The 22,914-nt window shown below is 33.5% G+C and overlaps 1 protein-coding gene across 1 annotated transcript in view; it reads left to right on the forward strand.

Moving 5' to 3' along the window:
• POLDIP2 (DNA polymerase delta interacting protein 2) overlaps nucleotides 1–22,914 on the forward strand; it is a 196,475-nt gene that overhangs the window by 148,756 nt on the left and 24,805 nt on the right. The window contains exon 8 of the mRNA XM_090392189.1: nucleotides 6,592–6,618. Within this exon, the coding sequence (XP_090248315.1) occupies nucleotides 6,592–6,618 (27 nt within the window). The remainder of the gene's footprint in view (nucleotides 1–6,591; nucleotides 6,619–22,914) is intronic.

A 22,914-nucleotide genomic window follows, 5' to 3' on the forward strand; every position in this document is an offset into this window, starting at 1 on the left:
TTTGCATTTATTGCTTCCTAAATAGTGGAGCATTCATTTGTAGTGAATTGAAATCTCTAATGATGAATTCTTAACCATATTCTCATTTAAGATTCCCCTCCTCTCTCTCTCTCTCACACGTTTTAGCTTGCCAAGAAGCTTCTAATTAAATAACTGATCCAAAAAAAAGACAAGAAAAAAAAATTATAACATCAAACATACATTACTCCTTTGTTTACTCTGCAAATGAATGTTCAGTAACAAAAATGTTACCCTTCTTCATCTAAAGTTGGAGGGATTGGAAGAGTCTCTTAAATTAGTAAAGAAATTTCATCCAATTTACATTCTTTTGGAAACAGCAATTTAAAACACTTAGAGTATCTTCTCTATGCAACATTGTAGTAACACCACATGAAACTTATGCTTCCAGGAGAGTAGTATGTCAAAATGGGATCTAGTGATGAAATATGATCTTGGTTATGATCAGAGAGTGATGGTTATCAGTCATATTTTTACACATATGGATGATTATCTTATTCCATTTCAGAAATATCATTCTTTTGTTTAACATTGATACATCATTATCTTTCAAGCCAAATTACCTGATATACATATGTCAACTTAATAATTTTACTTTTGCCATCTGATAATTCATCATAGAGAAGTGGTTCTCCTTTGCAGATACCTCAGAAAATTGTCCAAGCTGACTAAAATACATTTTTACAAATCATAGAATTCAATGCTTCTACACTTAGCCAGACACCTGTCAGTGGAGTGATGTGCATAACAGATTTCTAAAATATTTCAATTTTTCCCTCTTTCCAAACCATGGCAAAACTCTGAATACAGCAGGAGGAAAGGGAGAAAGACAATATTTGGGATATCTTTTGTTTTGATAAATCACATAACTAACACAAAGATGATATTGTTGGATCGTAGCGTCTGCTCGATTATATTTTATCACCTTATAACTCTCACTTGTTAGTATTTAATTTGTCGTAGGCTGATATATCATCCGAACATGAAGAATATTTATATTATACTGTGCTTCTCCATGTTCTGAATTGCATGAGCAACTTTGAAAAATCAACCTTCAACTGTACCAGGTTATTATAAAGCTGATTTTAGGCTGAGGTTCTCTTTATTATATAGGGTTCCCGCTAAGATTCAAATTATTTTAATGAGTGGTGCAATGAAAAAATCAGGCAAATACAAGATTCAATTCAAATAAAATTATTTAATGCAATGTCACATAAATTATATCATAACACAGTATTCCAACAGGGACATTACAATTAAACGAATATAAAGCTCTCATTAAGATACTAGTACACTACTCAGCTGAGCTTACAATTTATAATTAAAAACTATATTAACAGATCTTATTCTTCTTGTTATAAAGAATTTCTACCACATAACTTCACTCTGACCAAGGTTACATCTCAAATATCAAATCAGTTCAAGATATTCAGAAAGAATACAACTCATGAACCATCAGACATTCATTTGTAATTCTCTAAGCTCAGTCAATCAAAATTAGTTCTTGTAAGTTCGAGATTCGTAAATTACAACAAATAGGCTTCTCAATATTCTCGTTCAGTCAATGAACACTTAATTAAATAATATAGCATTTGTCACTTGAAGAGGGAAAAGTCTTAGCACATCACACATTCAATCTTGACTCGCTGAATACAGCAACTAGGAATAAATTACTTTCGGTGGAATTAATTTTATTTACTTCTCACTAAGTATAGTAAAGGTAATCTTACCAAGATATAGCTTCATCACATCATAAGGAGATTGAACAAAGTCCTTGCTGAATTTTACTTTGTAGTAACACAAACTTAAAAGAATCTTCTATTTCCACGATTGATTTATAGACTCTGGAGAATATAACCTTTTTGCACTTGGTTTAAATTATCTACCCATTTCTTCCTTTTCTTATAAGTATTATCCTATGTCCTGCACTTTTCCACTGCTAGGCGTTAGGAAGTTTTGGTAGAAACACAACTCCGAAAAAGGTAAGTTAAAATGCCAAGCGATTCCCGGTACTTTCTATTCTGTTTTCGGCACGTCAAAATCCCCCCTCAGTTTCTAGCTACCGTTTTCTTCTTTTTACTTTCGTTTTCGTGTCTACTCGTTCCTTTTTCCCACCAGTAACTGGTTCTCACCGGTTTAGCTCACATCGAACTTGCTTTTCCCTTGGTATATAGTAGTTCATGCTCCAACATGCGCTAGGAGAAATTTGCATGATTTCTCACAACAACCAATCAAATATATCACAAGGAATCTTCTGGATATATTAAAATTACATACATCACAGTTTCTTATATTATTATTAAAGGAATAAAGCAAATAAAATAAATGACACTTTAATACAGAGCCTTTTCATGTCTATGATATATCCTAAAATTACATAAATAAAATTAACCAACAAACTCAAAAGGAATTACGAGTAACATTTTATAAGCAAGAGATTAACAAAATAAATTTAAATAAGTTCTGCTTATGATATAGTAGATCATGTTAATTATGAATGAAGTATTATTAATTATAAATATCTTCATTCACAATTTAACAATATGGTAATCTACTGTTTATCTGACCACTTCAGAAAGGGAGCTTGCTGTTCTGTTAATTGAAGTACAATGACAATGGTGCTATACCAGAAGTTGGTTGACATGCAAGAGTGTGTTAATAGAATTTTGAAGGTCAGATAAACAGTTTATTACTGTATGTGATAAAATTCAAAAAGTGACAGTAAATATTTCATTATTCCTTCGATTCTCTCTACTACTACTACTCTTGGGCGGCTAGCCTTATGCTATAGGCTCATCGCCACCTTGGCCGTGTGCATGCTCCTGTCGTAAGTCGCTCCATCTACGAGACAAAAAGTCTCAATCTTCTCCATCCTACTAGAGGACCTCTCCTTACTACAATATCAATTATTCATCAACCTAGAACTTAATACAGCTTTTGAATATACCCCATAGTTTTAAATTCACCGTACATGAACATCTACTGCTGGCTTAATTGGTCAAGTGGTTAGCGTATCCATCCTCCAACTAACAGGCTGCAGGTTTGGATCAACCCCCTCCCCAGTGTTCTGCACTCTCTTGCTTATTAGAATTCTGATGTGGCTTGAAAAGGTTTTATTTTTTGTTCCTAAAGCAGGGTTTCTGGACTATGTAAAAAAATAAATAAATAAATATATTAAAATTAATAAAGAAAAGAAAGAAAAAATCTTTAGCTCAACCATGGTACTGAATGTATTATACATTTACAGAAAGCTTTCATGAGTGAGAGCTGTATAAAAAAAAAAAAGTTTTTTTTCCATTTTTTTAAATGGAAAAAAAGTTTGGAATTTCAAGAATTGTTTATGGCCTTAAATTTAGAGAGTTCCCTTTTTTATTAACAACTTTTTATTCAAAACTTCCAAGTCCAACTGTAATATATCAAAGTGCAAATAGAATAAATCTTCATGTTATGATAGTTCATTCATCTTGCATGTTGTTTCTTAGTTTCTTACCTAGAACAGAACACCTTCAACTATATGCAACCTCCTTTATGTTGAAGATGACATTTTCTCTCATTGTTATTTTATGAATTCCTACTTATCAGAGAGCACAGCATCTTTTGTATTCCCCCCACCACCACCACATGGTATATTGCTAATTGTTCTCTTCTTGATCCGTGCTCTGCATTTCTCTGTTCTACATAAAACTGCAGGCCACATGAATATTCTTTTTTGCAAGGAATGGATGGATTTCATTCACCATCAGGGGATAAGAATATCAAATTAGTGCATTTTGTATGTCACCTATCCCTGCTAGATTTCTACATAGAAGTGAATATGTCTGCTCTCTTCCATCAACATCAGTAGTTGTCACTTAACCATGTCTCTAAAATAAAATTGCTTGATTATCAAATGTGAATTGGCATATTTTGCTCCTGCTGTTAAGTTCAGTATACCAACAAGATTCCAATTTGATATTCATGTCAAAGAGTTTATAAACGATATAGGTATTTTAGTAGACAAGATTACTCATCTAGGTTAATTAAGGGTCAAAGCTAAATGAAGGAAACCTCCACATAGCCTTTTAAGGAGCGCAGAGAACTGGGAACTTCTGACCTAATGTCTAATTTTTCTTTTTTTGTGTATCTCATGAGTATGTATCTGCTTGACTGTACAATGATAATACAATTTGATGAAATGCCATGTGAGCTGGGGTATTGCACTGTTAAACAAGACAAGTGCTGTTTTCATCAGAGAACTAGGATTAATGGTGAACTCATTGTAATCATATTGCTGTATTCTTTGATGATGACAATTTGACTTCCTACCATACCAGCTTTGCTAATTCTGTGGTCTATTTCCATATTTAAATTACCATCTTCACTGGAAATTGTGCCAAAATGCTTTACTTGTTCTGTAGGTTCTCCTTTTAAGGAGCGCAGAGAACTGGGAACTTCTGCCCTAATGTCTAATTTTTCTTTTTTTGTGTATCTCATGAGTATGTATCTGCTTGACTGTACAATGATAATACAATTTGATGAAATGCCATGTGAGCTGGGGTATTGCACTGTTAAACAAGACAAGTGCTGTTTTCATCAGAGAACTAGGATTAATGGTGAACTCATTGTAATCATATTGCTGTATTCTTTGATGATGACAATTTGACTTCCTACCATACCAGCTTTGCTAATTCTGTGGTCTATTTCCATATTTAAATTACCATCTTCACACTGGAAATTGTGCCAAAATGCTTTACTTGTTCTGTAGGTTCTCCATAGTTCATAGTTTTTCTTGTACTGTTTGTCAGTCCTATGCAGACTATGGACAATTAATAAGAGAGAAGGTAATTTGTTGGTGGCAATCATCATTACAAGCAATAACAAATACATTGCATGAGATTAAGCCTGAAGTTAAGCATTGGCATTTTAGTCAACATAGAAACAGAAAGAAGTTGTTCTTGCTAGCAGTGCCATAACGAGGGCATGGTGAAAGAGACGCCTGCCACAGGCGCAACTAGGTTTGGGGTGCAAAACATAAAAAATGTGAAAAATAAAAATGAATAAATAGATATAAAAGTCCGCTATTTTATATTGTATTTTTAAATTTCGGCAATATGCCGTTTTAGACACACAAATTCTGCAACACGCTGCAACTCATTTTGATGGGATTAATAGTAGGTATTTAACATATTGCATTTAGTAAAATTTAACTTGTTACATTTAAATTTTTCAAAATTTTTACTATTTTTGGGTGGAGGGGACACAAGTTAGACACTTGCCACAGGCACTTCATACCCTCATTACTGCACTGCTTGCTAAGCTCCACATAAGTCACAGTCATCTTATATCTCAACAAATAAGTGTTCTTATCTGCTGAGGCCTGATGACCTACTTTGTGTGTGTGTACACGCAATGAACACTCATCTTACCATACACGATATTCTGAGAGAGTGCCAGTAATTCACTCAAGAGAAAAATGCAGTTTTTACTAATCCTGCTGAGCCATATACACTCAGGCAGATCTTGTCAGACTTGGACAAGCTGCATGATATTTATAAATTTTTACAAAGAATTCATTTATACAAAAGCATTTGATTTATAAAATGGTGTTTGTGTTCGTGTCATTGCTCAATTTTTTTTTAAATTTGTTTTTTGTATGTAACATGCTATTTGCTAATTTAGCTATTTATTTTTAATTACCTTGTGTACTGCCATAACCTTCGGAATGCCATAGCGTAACTTTACTATCCTTTAGCCAGTAAATCACCGACTAACCAGTTAAACAATCAATCCATATCACTCTACTTAATGTTGCCTGTTACCCAAGATTATTTACATTTACAAGATTATTTAGTGCTGAATACACTAAACATTATACATTTTATACATTCTAATGCAAGTTGCATTAGAATGTATAATGGAGGATACTTGAAATCAAGCTTGATAATTAAACACTGATAGTGTATTCCATATATGAACCAAAGTAGAGAAGTTTGAAGAAGGTAACTCTGTTGGTCACATCATTCATCTTGCATGTTGTTTCTTAGTGAAGCTCAAGCTCTTCATGAACAGTAATGTTCACTTAACTGTAGACCATATTCTAATGAAGCTCTACTGTTTAATTCAGAATTAGCACTTAGTCTTTATCAGTTTTACTGACTGAGACATATACACCCTTATAAATGTGAATTTGCCATTCTCATACAGGGGAATGATTATTTGTATTTGTTTATTTGTTGCAAAACATATTGTAAGGAAAATTATGTTTCTCCCCTTTTGAATGCACACAGTTTCAACCAGCCAGCATATACAGCTGTCAGATGTAATCTTGAACAACTAACACCATCATGTCCCTTTTTTTACTTGTAATATAATCTAATGCTGACAAATTGAATAGCACTTCTTTATTTTCTAGTTATTGTGAATTTTTAATATGCGTTTTCATTATGTATGCTGTTTAATTTACATTGTTTTAATATAAAAGTAATTTATATTTATCTGTTTGTGTGTGTTGTATATAACATATATGTTGTGTGGGTGGGTGGGTGTACATGTATATATATTTTTTTTTAATTTATTTCTCTGTTTCTCTTTTAGGTTGCTCAGAATACTACTGTTTACTGGGTAGGTATTACATTTTTGGAATAGTCTAGTAATTGGGTTATAAAGAATAATGACAAACTCACAGATACAGTTTTAAATTATTTTTCATATTGAATTTGTAAAATCACTTGAGAATAAAAATAACACAGAATCGTTAAAAATATGATTGAAAAAATTTTATGAATAGAAATATAGGAATATGAACTGTAATAATATTTAGCTAGAAAATTAAATTGGATTAAAATTTAAATATTTCATCCTAACTGATAAAACCGAGAAATAATATCTCCACAAAAGCTGAATCTTTTCAAATAAGTTACATTTCACAGCCACATGACTCGAATAATAACAGTATTGAATTAACTACGGTCAAGTAACTATATAAAATACCATTATAACAAACTTACTCGCTGTAATTTTTCATTTGAAGGTGAATTAGTTAATCTCATTAGGAGATAGCAGGGATTTTAATCTTAGAAACTTTTTATTTTGTCCAGCAAAATTGACACATGCATTATCAGTAAATAATATTATGATGGGCAGTGTCGATATTGTTGGATCCTACTTCTTCTAAATCTTTACCTTGGATCTGACATAATTACTATTACGATGTTCTTAACTAATTGATAAGTTGATTTCTAATTCAAATATAGAGAAAATTTATATTTAAAGACTGCGCCACTCTATATCTAAATTAGTTCAAGAATTGAAGAAAAATCAACCTTCTACTATTTCTCCTTAAAATTATATACTGACCGAGTATATTTGACTTACTTAATTTACCCGCTTTGGTTCGAATATTTTATGAATGGTGCAGTAAAAGAGATTCAGGCAAAATACAACTTTTGATTAACAAAAATAAATATTTAATTTTATAATCACAAATTATACACTTAAGATCAAAATACTAAATAAGTTATTATAAACACTTCAGCCTTTCTGATAATACTGTCATACAAACTCAGACAATGGTAAATCTGTTATCTCTAATACAGTCTTCTCACAGTTCTTTAAGTTCCAAATACGACAAAAATTGCAGTAACACTTCTTCACAAACATACACTTTTAAATTTACACTTAAGCTAATTTCCGAAATAGTTACTGTTAGTATAGGGAAATTCTAGGATGAAACTCACACACTTCTCTGTATAGGAATATTAATGGTTGGAATAATCTTACCGATAATCTTCTATCTTCATCTACTTATACATTTACACAACTGTAAACACTTTAAACAGTAAGTGACACTCATTAAATAAATTCTTCTAAGCAATAACTGAATTAATCATCCGTCACAATACACATAAACAAACGTTCTTGCATGAAGTACTACTAATCACTCATGAATTAAGGCAACACACAATAATTCTTAACTTGAGGTTTTATATGCACAGTTGTTCATTCCTCCTGCATTCAAATAATTCTTTAGGCACTGTAATTCTAAACACTGCCAACGGTAAACTTCACCTTTACAGCCTCTACTATTTTCTAGTAACTTCGTGATTTGCTTCAAGGTTCCATATGTCCTTGAAAGGTCGGCGCTGAAATTAAATCTCAATTCAAGTATTGCTAGTCTATTTAGTAGTCACTCAGCTGTCTTCCATAGCTATAATTGTTATTCTACAACTTATTAGCTAACCGCCTCTCAACTAGTAGACTTTATTTAGCTGCTTGAATGACTTGCTGACTCGCTATTATCGCACTGTGATTCCCGAATGCTCCGATTCCAACCTAATGCCAATCTCTCTCTTATAAATCTCTAATGCTCTCCCTTTTCCAGCGTTCCTCGCTTTTTATATCCATTCTTCCTGCCTAAATTATTCTCGTGAATTCTTTGACTAAAACTCTTTTCAATAAACCTTCTCCTCACGTGGTGTTCCAAAAACGTGCCCTCTATCTAATATACGTTTCCATGACAACAAAACAAAATATAATAAAATTGAGCTATTGCATAACGTTAAACTTTTACAAACAGGAATAAATAGAGAATATTTATATTTCAAATAATGGCAGTTAAATTATCAAATACAAGTTCTTATAATATTAACATAGTAATAATTAAAATAGCTTAATAATATTTTAATACAGAATCTTATTACTATTAACACATATCTTTGATTTAATAATTAAATATTAGATATAATTAAGGTAGTTATATGAATATTAATTTATAAATAAGTGATTTACATTAAATAATATTTACAAATGTAGCCTTTGCCATGGTGGATTATGTTGGATTCTGAGGAGAGTTTTAATAATTTAAATTTCTCTTCATTGGATTCATTGGATAATATTGTTGGATTCATCAGAATCCAACAATATTATCATCAGCAGCAGCCATTTTCTGTCCACTGCTGGACAAGGCCTCCATTCATTCCTATCTTGAGCTTTTCTGTGCCACTGAGATGTTGCCATCTCTTTAATCTCATCCTCCCACCATCTCTTTGGTCTTCCTGTAGCTCTCTTTCCATCTCTAGAATACCATTCTGATTTGATTCAACTTTGTCCATTTTTCAGTGTTACTTCTTTCAATATGACCTTCCCATTGCCATTTAAATCTTTTAATGGCTGTTCTAATGTCTCTTAATCTAGTCTGAGCTCTGATCCAAATGCTTTCTGTCTAGACCAGTAATACTGAGTAATGATCTTTCCATTTTTCACTGGGTAGTCCTCAACTTGTTGATCAATTTTTTAGTCCATGTTTCACTTCCATATGTCATGACTGGAAGTACAACTCGAATATTTTTCTTTTAAGGCAGATTGGAATGTTTTCTTTGAGTGCTTCCCCTTGTTTTCCAAAGGCTATCCAACACAAGTTGAATTCGAAATATATTTTTTTTATTTACAGTCACCCTCTACTGTGATCTTTTATCCTAGGTAAACATTCCAATTACTATATCAATTTCTTGGTGTTCCATCTGCACTGGCTTTTTGGTAATGTATTTATTATACATTATTTTTTGTCCTTATTTATATTTAATCCTTTCTTTTTACTTTCTGCATTCAATTCAGTGATCAATTCAATTTTTTGTATATATGACTAATTGATTTTTAAGGACTTCTAAAATAACTAATCTTGAGATTGAATCAAATGATGCTTTTTCAAAATAAATAATGCTAGACCTACGGTTTTTTGGTATTCATTTGTCTTATTACGTGTATATGATCAATTGTGCTGTTAACTTTTTTCTGAATCATGCTTGTTCTGGAGGTTTGCAAAAACTAGACTGTTTTGGATAGTACCAGTTTACTATAATAAAGAGACAATACCTTTGATGAAATTCTATTTCTTATTAATATTGTTTGTTTATTAATGAATTAGTGATCTATTCAATTACATAATGATTAATAATTATGTAATTGTTAATTTGTTATTATGTATTAATATTATTTGCCAGCCTGGTTGGCTGAATCGCTAGCATATCCTACTCTCTGCCTTGCTTACTGGAGGCCTGAAGTGGTCCAAATAAAAAGTTCCATGTTTGATCTCTAGCAGAGATTTCAGGATCAGGTAAAAAAAAAAAAATTTTAAAAATACAAAAAAATTAATAAAAATAGAAAAAATCCTACCCTTCCTCCCAAACAGTACTAATGCATTATGTATTTACAACCTTTTGTGGATAGGAGTCATATATATAAATTACTGAACTACATTTACATATTATCATGGGTCCAATGCCCGTAGGTGTCTGCTGCCATCTTGATATGATTCTTCCATTGCATTCTATTTTGTGCAAGATGACTCAGTTTGTGTATAGAGTTTCTGTACCATTTGACGATGTCATCGCCGCATTCTCTGTTTGGTCTTCCTCTTTTGTTCTTTTCTTCACTCATTGAAAATAGCAACGTTTTTAATTTTCTCTCATCATTCATTCTACATATATGGACAAATAGGCGTAGTTTCCTTTTGATTATTTTCTGGATCAGGTTTTCTTTTGGTTGTATTCGTCTGTAAATTTCCTCATTGTTCACTTTCTGTATCCAGCTTATTCTCAACATCTTTCTATAGTAATTCCTCTCAAATGCCAATATCCTCCTTTCAGATTCTCTCAGGAGTACCCAGGCCTCACATCCATAGAGCATGCTGCTGAAGGTACAGGTTTCTACAATGCGCAGTTTAGTTTGCATCTTTATAACTCGGCTATTCTAATTTTTATCTCTTTTTTGGGGTCCAAGTCATGCATCATGTGGCATCCAAGATATGTGAAGTGTTCCACATTTTCCAGTTGAAATCCGTCTATCATAACTCTGTTCAGTAACTCCTGTTGTCCGAATATCATTGTTTTAGTTTTTTCAAAGTTGACATTTAGTCCATATCTTTTTCCTTCTGTGTATAGTGTTTGCAATGTCTGTTCCAGTAAATGAGTACAAAACAGTTATTAGATATAAAGACAGTGTTCAGAAGTGGCTTGAAAAAAATTTCCATGTTCGGGTTTAACAACATTTAAAGAGTGGGAGTTGCATTTAAAAAAATCATGCCACATGATTTTTTTAAATATTTTAAAGATTTTTTAAAATATTTAATATTTTTTTATTAAATTTTTAAATCATTCTGTCAGTGTATTTAAATCATTGTGCAAGTTCTCTGTATCACCTTGATTGATTATATCCTACCCAACTTTGCATCATCAGCAAATAACTCTCTCCTTCAAATTATTTTGTATATTATTTATGTACAGAAAATATGCCCTCTAAACATAAACTGCAGTGGTCCAAGCACTGCGCCTTGTGGCATGCTATTAGTCACCTGCTTTCTGTTTGATTTTGCTCCTTCATACACTACTTTTTTGGTATCTGTCTATCAGCCACACTTGTATCCATATCACCTGTTTCATACCCCTTTGTTCTGGTTTACATAACAGAATTCTGTGTGGTATACCCTGTCAAAGTCTGTGCGATTAGCCTAGTGGCTTTGCGCTTCACAACCATATGCCTGGGGAAGGAGTGCTCTAGGTTCGATTCCCGTCGGAGACGTGAGGAGCTGAAGGATCTTCCTCAGCCATAGCCAAGTTAGCCGGTCTTGAGCGTGGACAGCAGGGTTTATTCCGCCAGTTTATCTGGGGTTTTTCATCCCGCAAGCAGGCAAACCGGCCCTGTGAACACACAGGGATACAGCCAAGAATACTTCGAGGCATAGGAGTGATCATTCTATCCTCGTATTTCAGTTACAAAATCCAAGCATGCTTGGAAGGTTGTGATCCTTAAAGGCCTGTTAAAGCCATTGGGATAGGATACTCTGTCAAACCTCTTGCTGGATTTGGCAGGATACCCTGCCAAATCCAGCAGTATCATCATGTAGCCATTCCATTTATCCATCTCAACTGTCATTCTATTATAAAAAGTTCATAAATTACTAAGACATGACCAACCTTTCACAAAGCCATACTGTCCCTCAGTATGGCTTTGTGAAGCCATATTCTTATCCACCCATTCCTAAATTCTCTTTTTGACCAATTTTTTCAGTACTTTTACCACCACTGCTGAGATACTGTTTAGTCTATAATTGGCTTCCTTCCATTCATTTGTGAATTTGCACAGAACTGAGACTTAAACAGTCTGGTTACAGGCATCACTAGTTCTCTTGCACATTCTCATAAAACATTATCTAGTATCCCATCTAATCTGACAGCACTGAGATTCTGCACTATCCTAAGTGCCTCCAGTTCATCAACTTCTGTTCTCACATCAGTTAAGTATGCAAAACATTGCAGTAATAATAAAAGAGAAATGAAAGCTTTGTATATATAAATATAAATTTCTTATTCTGCTTTCCTAAAAATTATCTATTTTTTTTTAGTACTGTCTCTGCCAGGCTAAAGTGGAGTAGTGGAATGCGTTTGCAGAATTTGGGGGGGGGGGGGGGGGATCAAGACAAATATCTAAATCTACAAAGTATATTTAAATATTTATGCATATCAAACTAATACATATTATATTAGATGTCAGAACGAAAAAAAAATCATGGATTCAGTTTACAACATAACACAACCAGCATAAAAGTGATATTGTGATAAAATTTGAAAAATTAAGGTTAGATATGATATATGCAATTTATCAGTCCTGGATAATAGGTATGCAGTTGCATAATCCCAAGTCATTTACACGAAACTGCATGGGAGAGCTTTTCCAGCACATCAGCAACAGCTTAATATCGCTTTACCCAAACTCTTTACCTTCAAACCAAAAGAAGAGAAACAACTTAATTTTTCTTTCAGTGGCTTAGAATGATGTGTTATTTATTAAAGGAACTGAAAGCAGTACTCTTACTCTGCCATGGAGCTCTTGTTAGATAAATCCATCGCAGAGAGCATAGTAGAATAGTGGATATGATGTGCAAGTGATGCTCTCTGACGATTTGGAACTTGTATGTGCTCTTTGACATGCATATCAATGAGTTAACAGGTAGTCTGAATTGCTTTGTATTGAACTTTGCAATGTGGTCCAGACAGGATGCTCAGGCAAGGATTTTATTTTTAAAGCATAGTTAAGTGAAAAATGCTGATGTCAAACTAGAGAGCAAGCTTTCTATTTTGACACTGGTATTCTCTACAAAAATAATTTTGAAACAAATGAATTTCCTCTCTAGTTTGATATTATCATTTGTCATTTAACTATGCTTTAAAAATAAATTTCTTTTCTGTATGGACCAGCATTTTATCTACACAGGAACAGTTCAGCTATGCAAATTCAGTCTGCCAGTTGCCTCTTTGATATGCATGTCAAAGAGCATCACTTACATATCCTTCCAGTTTAATGTGTTTATTATTCCACTATGCGAGTGGTGTTCAACCTTTTTTACTACGCGAGCTACTTTTCTGTAAAAAGTTATTCGGCGAGCTACTCTCTTATGTAGATCACGTTCCCCCAACCTGATATCTGATCACGCACAAATAAACAACTAAAAACTTTATTTGTGTATTTAAAAATTTATTTATCACTTTTAATTATTTTAATACAACAAAAAACAAATATATTGGAATAAAATATTTATTTCTCTATTTTGGAAAACCAAAGTTAGAAAAAACAACAGATTGATTACAAACTCACAAGTTACAGGAAATGCTGGTTGATTAAAAAAAAAAGTTAGTGTGAAATTTGGCATTGTTTGGACCTCGCAATATTTTCATGGTCAAGTTGATATGAAGAAGTGGCCAATCACACACAATCATCCAAATGATCATTTGTAATTTGGTTTCTTAATTGATTTTTTATGACAGTCATATTTGAAAAAGCAGATTCTGACAAGTATGTTGATCCGAAACGCGACAGAATTTTTCGTGCAATATCAGTTAATATTGGGAATTTTTTATGTGCATACTTCCAAATGACTTCATTGTTTATTGATTTTAAATGTAAACTATTCTGAATGTTTATTATCTCGAGTTCTACTTCAGCTTGGTTTATATCAAACAGCCCACTAATTTTATTTGAAATTTCTGTGATGTTCAAGTTTTCTTGAAATGGATTATTGATAAAAGATACAATCATTTCAGTTTTATTAAAATCTTTAAATCTTGAATTTATTTCTTCCTCAACTAATTCTATTTCACGAAGAAATTCTTTTAAATCATAGCGAAACATTTCTTGATTTTGTTCAAAAAATTTTAATAAAGATGGGAGATGTCTAAATTTGCAATCATTTATATTTTTCTTTAATAAAAGTAAATATTGTTGGAAAGTTTTTATTGAACTTAACATGTGAATTAAATTTTTATCCTTGTAACTCTAAATTTAAATTGCTTAATTTTGTACAGAAATCTACTAAAAATGATAAGTGTAACAACCATCTTTTATCACTCAATTCTTGATAAATATCTCCTTTGTCATCAAGAAAAATTGACTTCTGTTGAGCCAGCAAACATTATTGTACAACAGAAGTTCCCTATCATCATCTGCCTGTAATTTAAATAGCCGCCGTTGCAGGGCTTTTCCTCGAACAGAATTTACAATTCTAAATGTAATATCCAAAACGTCTTTTGTGTTTAATCTTTTACTACACAGTACTTGGTGAATAATACAGTGGTACATTAAAAAATCTGGATATTTGTCATCGTTTTTACATAATGAAATGAAGCCTGATTTATTACCTATCATTGCAGGAGCACCATCAGTAGTAATAGACACAAGTTTAAAAAGCAGAAGTTTGTGTTGTTTCACAAATTCATCAAATGCCGAAAAAATGTCTTCTCTCCTAGTCCTTCCCAATAATGGTATAATTTTCAAAAGTTCTTCTTACTTGAATAATCTTGAAATACCATGCGAATAAGTACCATTAACTGAGCAATATCAGTGAAATCGTTTGATTCATCAAATTGTAATGAAAACGCAACACACTGGTGAATGTCTGACATCAACTTGGCCTGGAAACTTTTCACCGGGCAATTTGAAACCTTGTCTGTGGCCTAGAAGTAGTATCTCTCTCTCTCTCTCTAGCGACATCTCGAACCGAGAAGCTCCTTTCTGGAAGTGAGAAACTCCTCTCAAGCAACGTGGATCCGGGCAGTCTCTCTGACGGCGACTCTGGACCGGGCGGCCTCCTCTCTGACAGCAATTCTGGAACCGGGACTCCTGCTTGCTTCAGTCCCTTTTTATTAGGCCTCCTCTGAGACCTCGCACGAAGTTTGGCAACCCCCAAAGAATTGGTATGAGTCTTTTATCTTAAGTTTCAAGTTCGGCATGCCTTTTGTTCTCCTCTGCTTTGTTTTGATTGTAAGTTGCCGGCCATCGGAAAGTTGTTTGAATTCTTTCTGACTGACTTCGGAGATGTTTACACTTAGAGCCTGCAAGCCTTTCTCGTGCATACAAGTTTCAATAACAATCTTTCTAATGCCCCCATGTACAGCTACGGCGACAAAAACATTGCCTTTGTTTTTAACACTCTAACATATTCTTATTAAAGCAGTATATACAGTTAGCTTCAAAAGAGTTATTTACAAAAACATCTAATATAAACTATACCGAGACAGACAAAGTTTATTTTTTTTACAATATTCACATGGGACTTAACCTAAGTAAAAAATCGATGTAATGTGCTTTGGAATATTTAATATTTAAGCTACAATCGAGTTTTTACATTTTGCTTATAATCGTATTCACTCAGCTCGCTGTTTGACTTCCACTGATCCAAATTAATTCATTTACCCGGACTTATAAGAAAATTACTGATTTGATTTTAACAAAAAATAAATAAACAATAGCAATACACTTAAAGCGAATTAAAAATAATACAAAATAATGATAAATAAAATATTATGTTTTCAGTTTTAATTAAATTTGTAAGGAGGAATACACAAGAGATCGACCAAAAATCTCTTTGCGATCGACAGGTTGAACACCCCTGCACTATGCCAAGTCACTTAGTCCATATGAATCTATCAGCAATTTGGCATATAGAGAATAGAGTACTCTTCTGTCTCTGTTCTTAGATTCTATATCAGTATACAGGAGGTCAAGATCAGAGTTATTTGTTGGATCATCTGTTGTATTTCCTGTTAGCACATCATCCATTCAGTTGGTATTAAAAAAAAAAAAAAGTACCTATAATAATTCATCCCAATTCACTAAGTTCTTTACAGTCTTTATGATCTTTGATCTTTTGTTTATACTCCACTTCTGATACTTTTTCAAATCTGACAAATGTGCTATTAGATAAAGAGGATTCATCTAGGCATTCATTTCATGTTAGATCCTGAGCCACATTGGAATCAAGGGAAAGAAAATGAATGCAGCTGCTAAGACAGACAACTTGACTCCTCTTCACTGTCAACCTGTCTGTCCCCTATATAGATTAACATTCAGTAAAATAAAAATTATTGACCATTTTCATTCTTTATCATGGCATGAAAAGGCTATAAATGGATAAAATGGGATCAAGTCCAAATTAAGTATTGGCAGTTCAGTTTGTGTACAAATAGTGACAGTTATTATTGACTATACTTTATACAAATTACAATCGGTCATCTTACGCAGTTGTGATTTTTGAGGACCAATGGATCCACCTATGTGTGATTACTGTAACTCTCATTTACCTATAGGCCACTAGAGTGCCACTGCTTAAGTTAGTTTCATCATTTTTCCATTATCAGAGTACTCTGACTCAATTGTATATACCCACAGTGGCCAAACTGCGGCTCACGAGCCGCATGTGGCTCGTAAGTTTTATTGCGGCTCAACTAACAAATTAAAAATATTTATAATTTTTCTAAATTTTCTGTTGTTTTTAATTTAATTTTTCAGTTAACTACATTGCTGTTCAGCAATGCAGTTAATTAAAAGTAACTAGGGCTCTTGCTGCAAAAACTCTGGCCACCCCTGGTATATACTATGATTTTGTGACCCAGACAAGAGTGTATAATAGTTTTTATTTATTTTTTTACTAAAATTGACTTATATAATTACATCTAATCAGCAATATATTTTTTGTTGAATATTTTATTTAACTTCATTTATTTAACTACATAACTTCATCTTTGTTTTGCTGTGTATAATGCTTTTAACCTTGGACAGGTAACAGTAGCACATGTACTAGTAAAACCTAAATCAGAGAACCAGCCCAATTTTTATATATATTTTTTTAAGACAAATAACAATTATATTTGAAAAGTGTTACCAACATCCATGCCACAGTCTGTCATTGTCCCAACAGAAGCTTAATAGACATTAGTAGAAATAGTATTAATAAATACATCAGTACAGCTAGGTGTCCACTTATCACAATTAAATGGAACCTAAAAACATCACAATAAGCAAATATGATCAGCAAGCAATGGGAGTCCATTTTTTTCCCCTATAAAATTATCTAAATGTTGCTTTATATTGCTATTATAATCATGCAATATACAGATAATGTTCTAATATACAATATTTAAAGTTTTTACCATAAGGCCTTTCTTATTTCAATAAACTATGTATGTTAAAATAAATACATCTGTAAATAACACTCAGATTTTTTAAAAAAGTGAAAAAAATTAATAAAAAATTGTTTTCTTTGGCATCCTCTTCTAAAATAAAATTTCACCTCATCTATGAAATCACAGTTCATGAACTTAATTAACAGTGCCATATCCCTGTGAGAAAGATGAAGTATGTTCCTTATAAGAGCATGTAAGTTTTACTAGATGAATTTCTTTGGCACAACTTTTTTTTTTGCTTTGGGAGGAGGTGAGGGGGGGGGATCTTTTACAGTTGATTATATTAAATAATTGTGCAATATCAGCCACAGATTCACTTTCAGCATGTTCAGTGGCGCAAAGTATCATATTCAAATCCATAAACTTTTAAGTTTATTGGCTTTATTTGAAACAAATTCACTAGCATCACTTTTTTTTTTTTTTTTTTTTTGTGGAAACAACTAGATAAACAATTTACCAATTTTAAATATTATACTGAATCACCAAAGCTTGCTATTAGAATATTCTAAAATCCCAAATTGCATATCTGTCTGTACTCAATAAGTGTGATCTCTTTAATGAGTCTTGATCAAGCAGTTCAAGCAGATCAAGAGTAAGGGGTGCTTAAGGGTCAAAGCTGTATAACTGAGAGGAGACCTCCACATAGCCTTTAAAGGAATGCGGAGAACCGACCAGGGCTTCTGACCTAATGTCCAATCCTCACCTTCTCGTGGTGCACCCTGTTGGGTATCTACTTTGATACTGAACGAACGAGGATGGGCTGGCAATTTGGGATTTAGCCGACCAAATTGTATTCTTATTGGTTAAACCAAAATAAAAAATGATGGTACAACATGACAAAATTTCATGCCGGCTGGGGCGTCGCCCGGTTAAACAAGGCCCCCGTTGTTTTCGCCAGGGAACCAGGGCGAACAGCGAAAAGTCAGCTACTGGAACAAATCTGAAAACAAACCCCAACTCAACATCACCAGAGTTAAAGATCGGTACTATCAACGTAAGAAGCCTGAATGGCAAAGAAATGGAGCTAGCTGAGGAATTAGATAAGTACCAGATCGACATAATAGGGGTGACTGAAACAAAAAAGACCAAAACTGGTGAGATCTTTCTGAGCAATAAATACAAAATGTTATATTCAGGCAATAACAATCAAGGAAAAGAAGGAGTAGCCATAGTATTCAACACAAAATACGAGGCTAATCTTCTTGAATGGCAGTCAGTCTCAAGTAGAGTAATGTGGGCAAATATGAGAATGGGGAACTGGACAATGAGACTTATTTGTGCCTATGGTCCCACAGAAGGTTCTACTAAGGTAGAAGTGGAGGAATTTTTTGAGGCTTTAGAAAAAGCAACTGACACAATGAAAAAGGAAAAGTTGGTCCTTGTTGGGGATCTAAATAGTAGAGTAGGAAATGATTGTGAGACATACAAAAATATTTTGGGAAAATTTGGAGAAAAGAGCAAAGCTAATAATAATGGCAAATATCTGTTGGATTTCTGCTCAGGACATGGACTGGTTATTACTAACACCATGTTCCAACATAAAAATGTGCACAAATTCACATGGAGAGAAGAGGCTAGGAATAAGAAAAGTCTCATTGACTATGTTATTGTTGATAGTGATGTTTTCTCCCTGGTGCAGGACACCAGAGTGTACAGAGGATTTGAAATTGGAAGTGATCACTATTTAGTCTTGAGCAGGATAAAATTGAATTTCATATTGAAAAGAATAACATGTAAGAAAGTTTTAAAGCGAATAAAAGTTGAGCAGCTCTCAGATGTAAACTGTAGACTAAAATACAGAAATATTATTGAAAAGAAAATGAAAGAGTTTGAGAACAGGAATCAAACCTTGGAGATTCAGTGGCAAACTCTGAAGGAAACATTGATTGATTCTGCCAGAGAGGCATGTGGTGAGGTTGTGTGCAAAGATAAAAAAATCAGAACTCCCTGGTGGACACAGGAAGTTAAAGAGGCAGTGAAGGAAAAGAAGAAAGCATATCAAAAGTTCCTGGCAAATAAGTCAGCTTTTACTCTTACAGAATACAGAGACAAATGTAAGAAAGCTAAACAGTGTGTAAAACTAGCTAAACAAAAGTCATGGGAGGACTTTGGCAAGAATATAGAAAATAAATATCAAGAAGGTGGCAAAATATTCTGGAGGTTGTTGAAGAAGCTTAGGAATGGAGGAAAGAGTGCTGTGAAAGGAATTAGAGATGATAAAGGTGAAATGAAAACAGGAGAAAAAGATATCCTTGAAGTATGGAGTAATTACTTTGAAAAACTGCTAAATGAAACAAGCAGTGATGACAGCACAGTGATAAAAAACACTGACCAGGCATGCAGTCAGGAATACATATCTATACTTGAAGTAGAAAAAGCCATCAAAGGCTTGAAATGTGGAAAGGCAGCAGGAGTAGATGATATTCGACCAGAAATGCTGAAGTATGGTGGTATAAGAGTCTTACAGTGGTTGCACTGCATAGTTCAGAAAGCCTGGACAGAGGGACGAATTCCCGATGATTGGAGTAGAGCTCTCATAGTACCCATATATAAAAAGGGAAATAAAACTGAATGTGAGAATTACAGAGGTATTTCCCTACTGAGTGTTCCTAGCAAGATCTATGCGAGTATACTTGAGAAACGGTTGAGAAGAATTGTGGAAGAAAAGCTTGGTGAAGAACAAGCTGGATTCAGGCCAAATAGAGGCTGTCAGGATCAGATCTTCACTTTACGACAAATAGTCGAGAAAGCATGGGAATATAACAAAGATCTGTATTTAAGTTTTGTCGATTTGGAAAAGGCATATGACAAGGTGCCAAGAGAGAATCTATTCAATACGCTGCAGTTATATGGTGTCAATGGGGCATTATATCAAGCAATACTTAGTCTTTATTTGAGTTGTGAGTCAGCAGTTAGAATTGAAGGAAGTACAGGAAGATGGTTTAATGTTAAATCTGGTGTGAGACAAGGATGTACATTATCCCCTCTGTTATTCATTATCTATATGGATCACATTATGAAGGAATGTGGTATTAAACCTGATATCAAAATTGGAGATGTTAATGTCAGCTCTTTGCTTTATGCGGATGATGTTATACTTCTAAATAAATCCGCTACAAGTCTGCAAGATTCTCTGACTAAATTGAATAGCTGTTGTAATAGATATGGTATGAAGGTCAGCAATAAAAAGACAAAGACAATGAAAATAGGCAGAATCATTGAAAATGTCAACTGTGTTGTGAATGGAGAACCTGTGGAACAAGTAAAACATTTCAGCTACTTAGGCACAATTTTTACTGAAGATGGTAAACTAAATATAGAAATAGACAACAGAATCAGCAAAGCTGGTATCGTGGGAAGTCAATTGAATAAATTCATATGGAATAAGAAAGAAATTAGTCGGAACACTAAATTAGCTGTATACAAGACTGTGTTCAAACCAATTTTAACTTATGGATATGAGAGCTGGGTCAGAAGTAAAACACTTGACCAAAGACTAGAGACCGCAGATATGAGAGTCCTGAGAAAGATTAGAGGCGTGAACAGATGGCATCAATGGCAATATCATATTAAAAATGAGGATATTAGGAAAGAACTTGCCATTGTCAGCATCCAGGAATGCGTTAGCAGAGCTAATCTCAGATGGTATGGTCACTTAAATAGAATGGGAGAGGAAAGATTAGCAAAACAAGTGTTCTCTGCCAGGTTGGCAGGAAAACGACCCAGAGGAAGACCAAGATATAGGTGGATTGATACGGTACAAAGTGCCTTAGACGATAGAAATATAAGATCTGATAATGTTGGAGTCTTGACAAGTAACAGACTGATTTGGAGGAAAATTGTAGATAGGAAGTTAGTAATGATGTAAATTTTTCATATAGTACTATCATATCCTGTACACCCCTTGAGGGTACATGGCAGGAATTTGATGATGATGATGATGATGATGATGATGATCAAGCAGTTTTATGTGACCATAAAATGTTTTATTCTCTTCTCACAAACGATTTCTGCTGACATCTGTATCTTTTTCATATCCATCTGCAAACAGCCTTTTCAGGTTTTTCTTTTCAAGAAGTAGTAAAATTTGCTCCCTTAGCTTAACCATTTTTATCGAGCTTTCTACATGCTTTTGCAAGTCCTTAATCATGATAACATCTTTCAGAGTTACCTATAATTCATCTTTATTTGTACTCTATAAGTGCATCCTCTTGACTGAGAGTGTCATGCACAACATATGATCATAGAATGTTTTATTGCTCCCACACAGTATATCTTGTTATATCACAAGACTAAATGATAAACTGAAGCCTTGTTTTTTTTTTATCTGAATCATTGTAAACAGAAACAAATCTCTATCTAAGCCAATACATAAAAAGTTGGCTCAAAATTTGGTGAGTGGACATTTCTATTCAGTGTGTTTTATTTTAACCTCTTGTGGGTTTGGTGCATTGCTCCCAAGTACATACTTTTCACTAATAGGCTGTATGAAATTGCATTCATTTCTTCTGAGAGAGCAGAAGAAGATTATGGTTTAATGCATTCCGAAGAAAATCATCACAGTGATACAAAAGTCATGGCATTAAGTGGACACCTTCCGCTATCTACTTTGAGAAGAGTAGGCAGGCATGTCACAGTTCTAAGGATGTTTTGTTGATCTTCAGCAGTTAATGGCATTTTCTGCAGGAAAATATCTTTGAAAGCCTTTCAAGATGTTAATGTGCTATTCTGGAAGAGTAGTTGGCTTTATGAAAACAGTATCTTTCTTCAGAAAAATGCAGTGCATTCCCTTTTTATTTGTCTATTGCAGGCTACATCTGGATTTCACAGATCATTTGTAAGACTGTCTATAAATGTGCTACAAGGTGGATCACATTTAACTTCTATAGTCATTTTTTTCACATTCAGTTCTCCAACATCAAAGGTAGTGAGCAGGTATCACAGTGGAAGATGAAAATCATTTGTCACTTAGTCTTTCATAAATATGTATTTCATTAACACTGAATAGCAAAGCTTAGCAGAAATGGAGCTGTCCAGCATTACCAACTTGTAAATTATTCATTAGCATTATGAGTTTGTCATATATATACACTACAGGAGTTATTGTTGTTTGCTGTTCTTAGACTTTTTATACTCAAACCTGTTTCATGAAATTTTATTGGATTATCTTTTATTTTACTGTTTCATGTTTCTAATTTAATATCTCTTCATACATTTTTTGGTTCTTTCCAACAAAAAAAATCCTCTAAGTGATTAACTTTTCAGAAATAAACTTTAATTACACATTATCATCCTTTCTGGGATTTAGGCCCAGTGCCGATTCTTCTGCTATCTAAACTTTAATTAGTAATCTTAAAACAATTTGATTTAATTAGCCTTACAGGTTGGTAACACTGGGATAGTTCCA

The sequence above is a fragment of the Typopeltis vanoorti genome, chromosome 4 (assembly GCF_054136105.1).
Source record: "Typopeltis vanoorti isolate ZY-2024b chromosome 4, IOZ_Tvanoo_1.0, whole genome shotgun sequence".
NCBI classification, from domain to species: domain Eukaryota; kingdom Metazoa; phylum Arthropoda; class Arachnida; order Uropygi; family Thelyphonidae; genus Typopeltis; species Typopeltis vanoorti.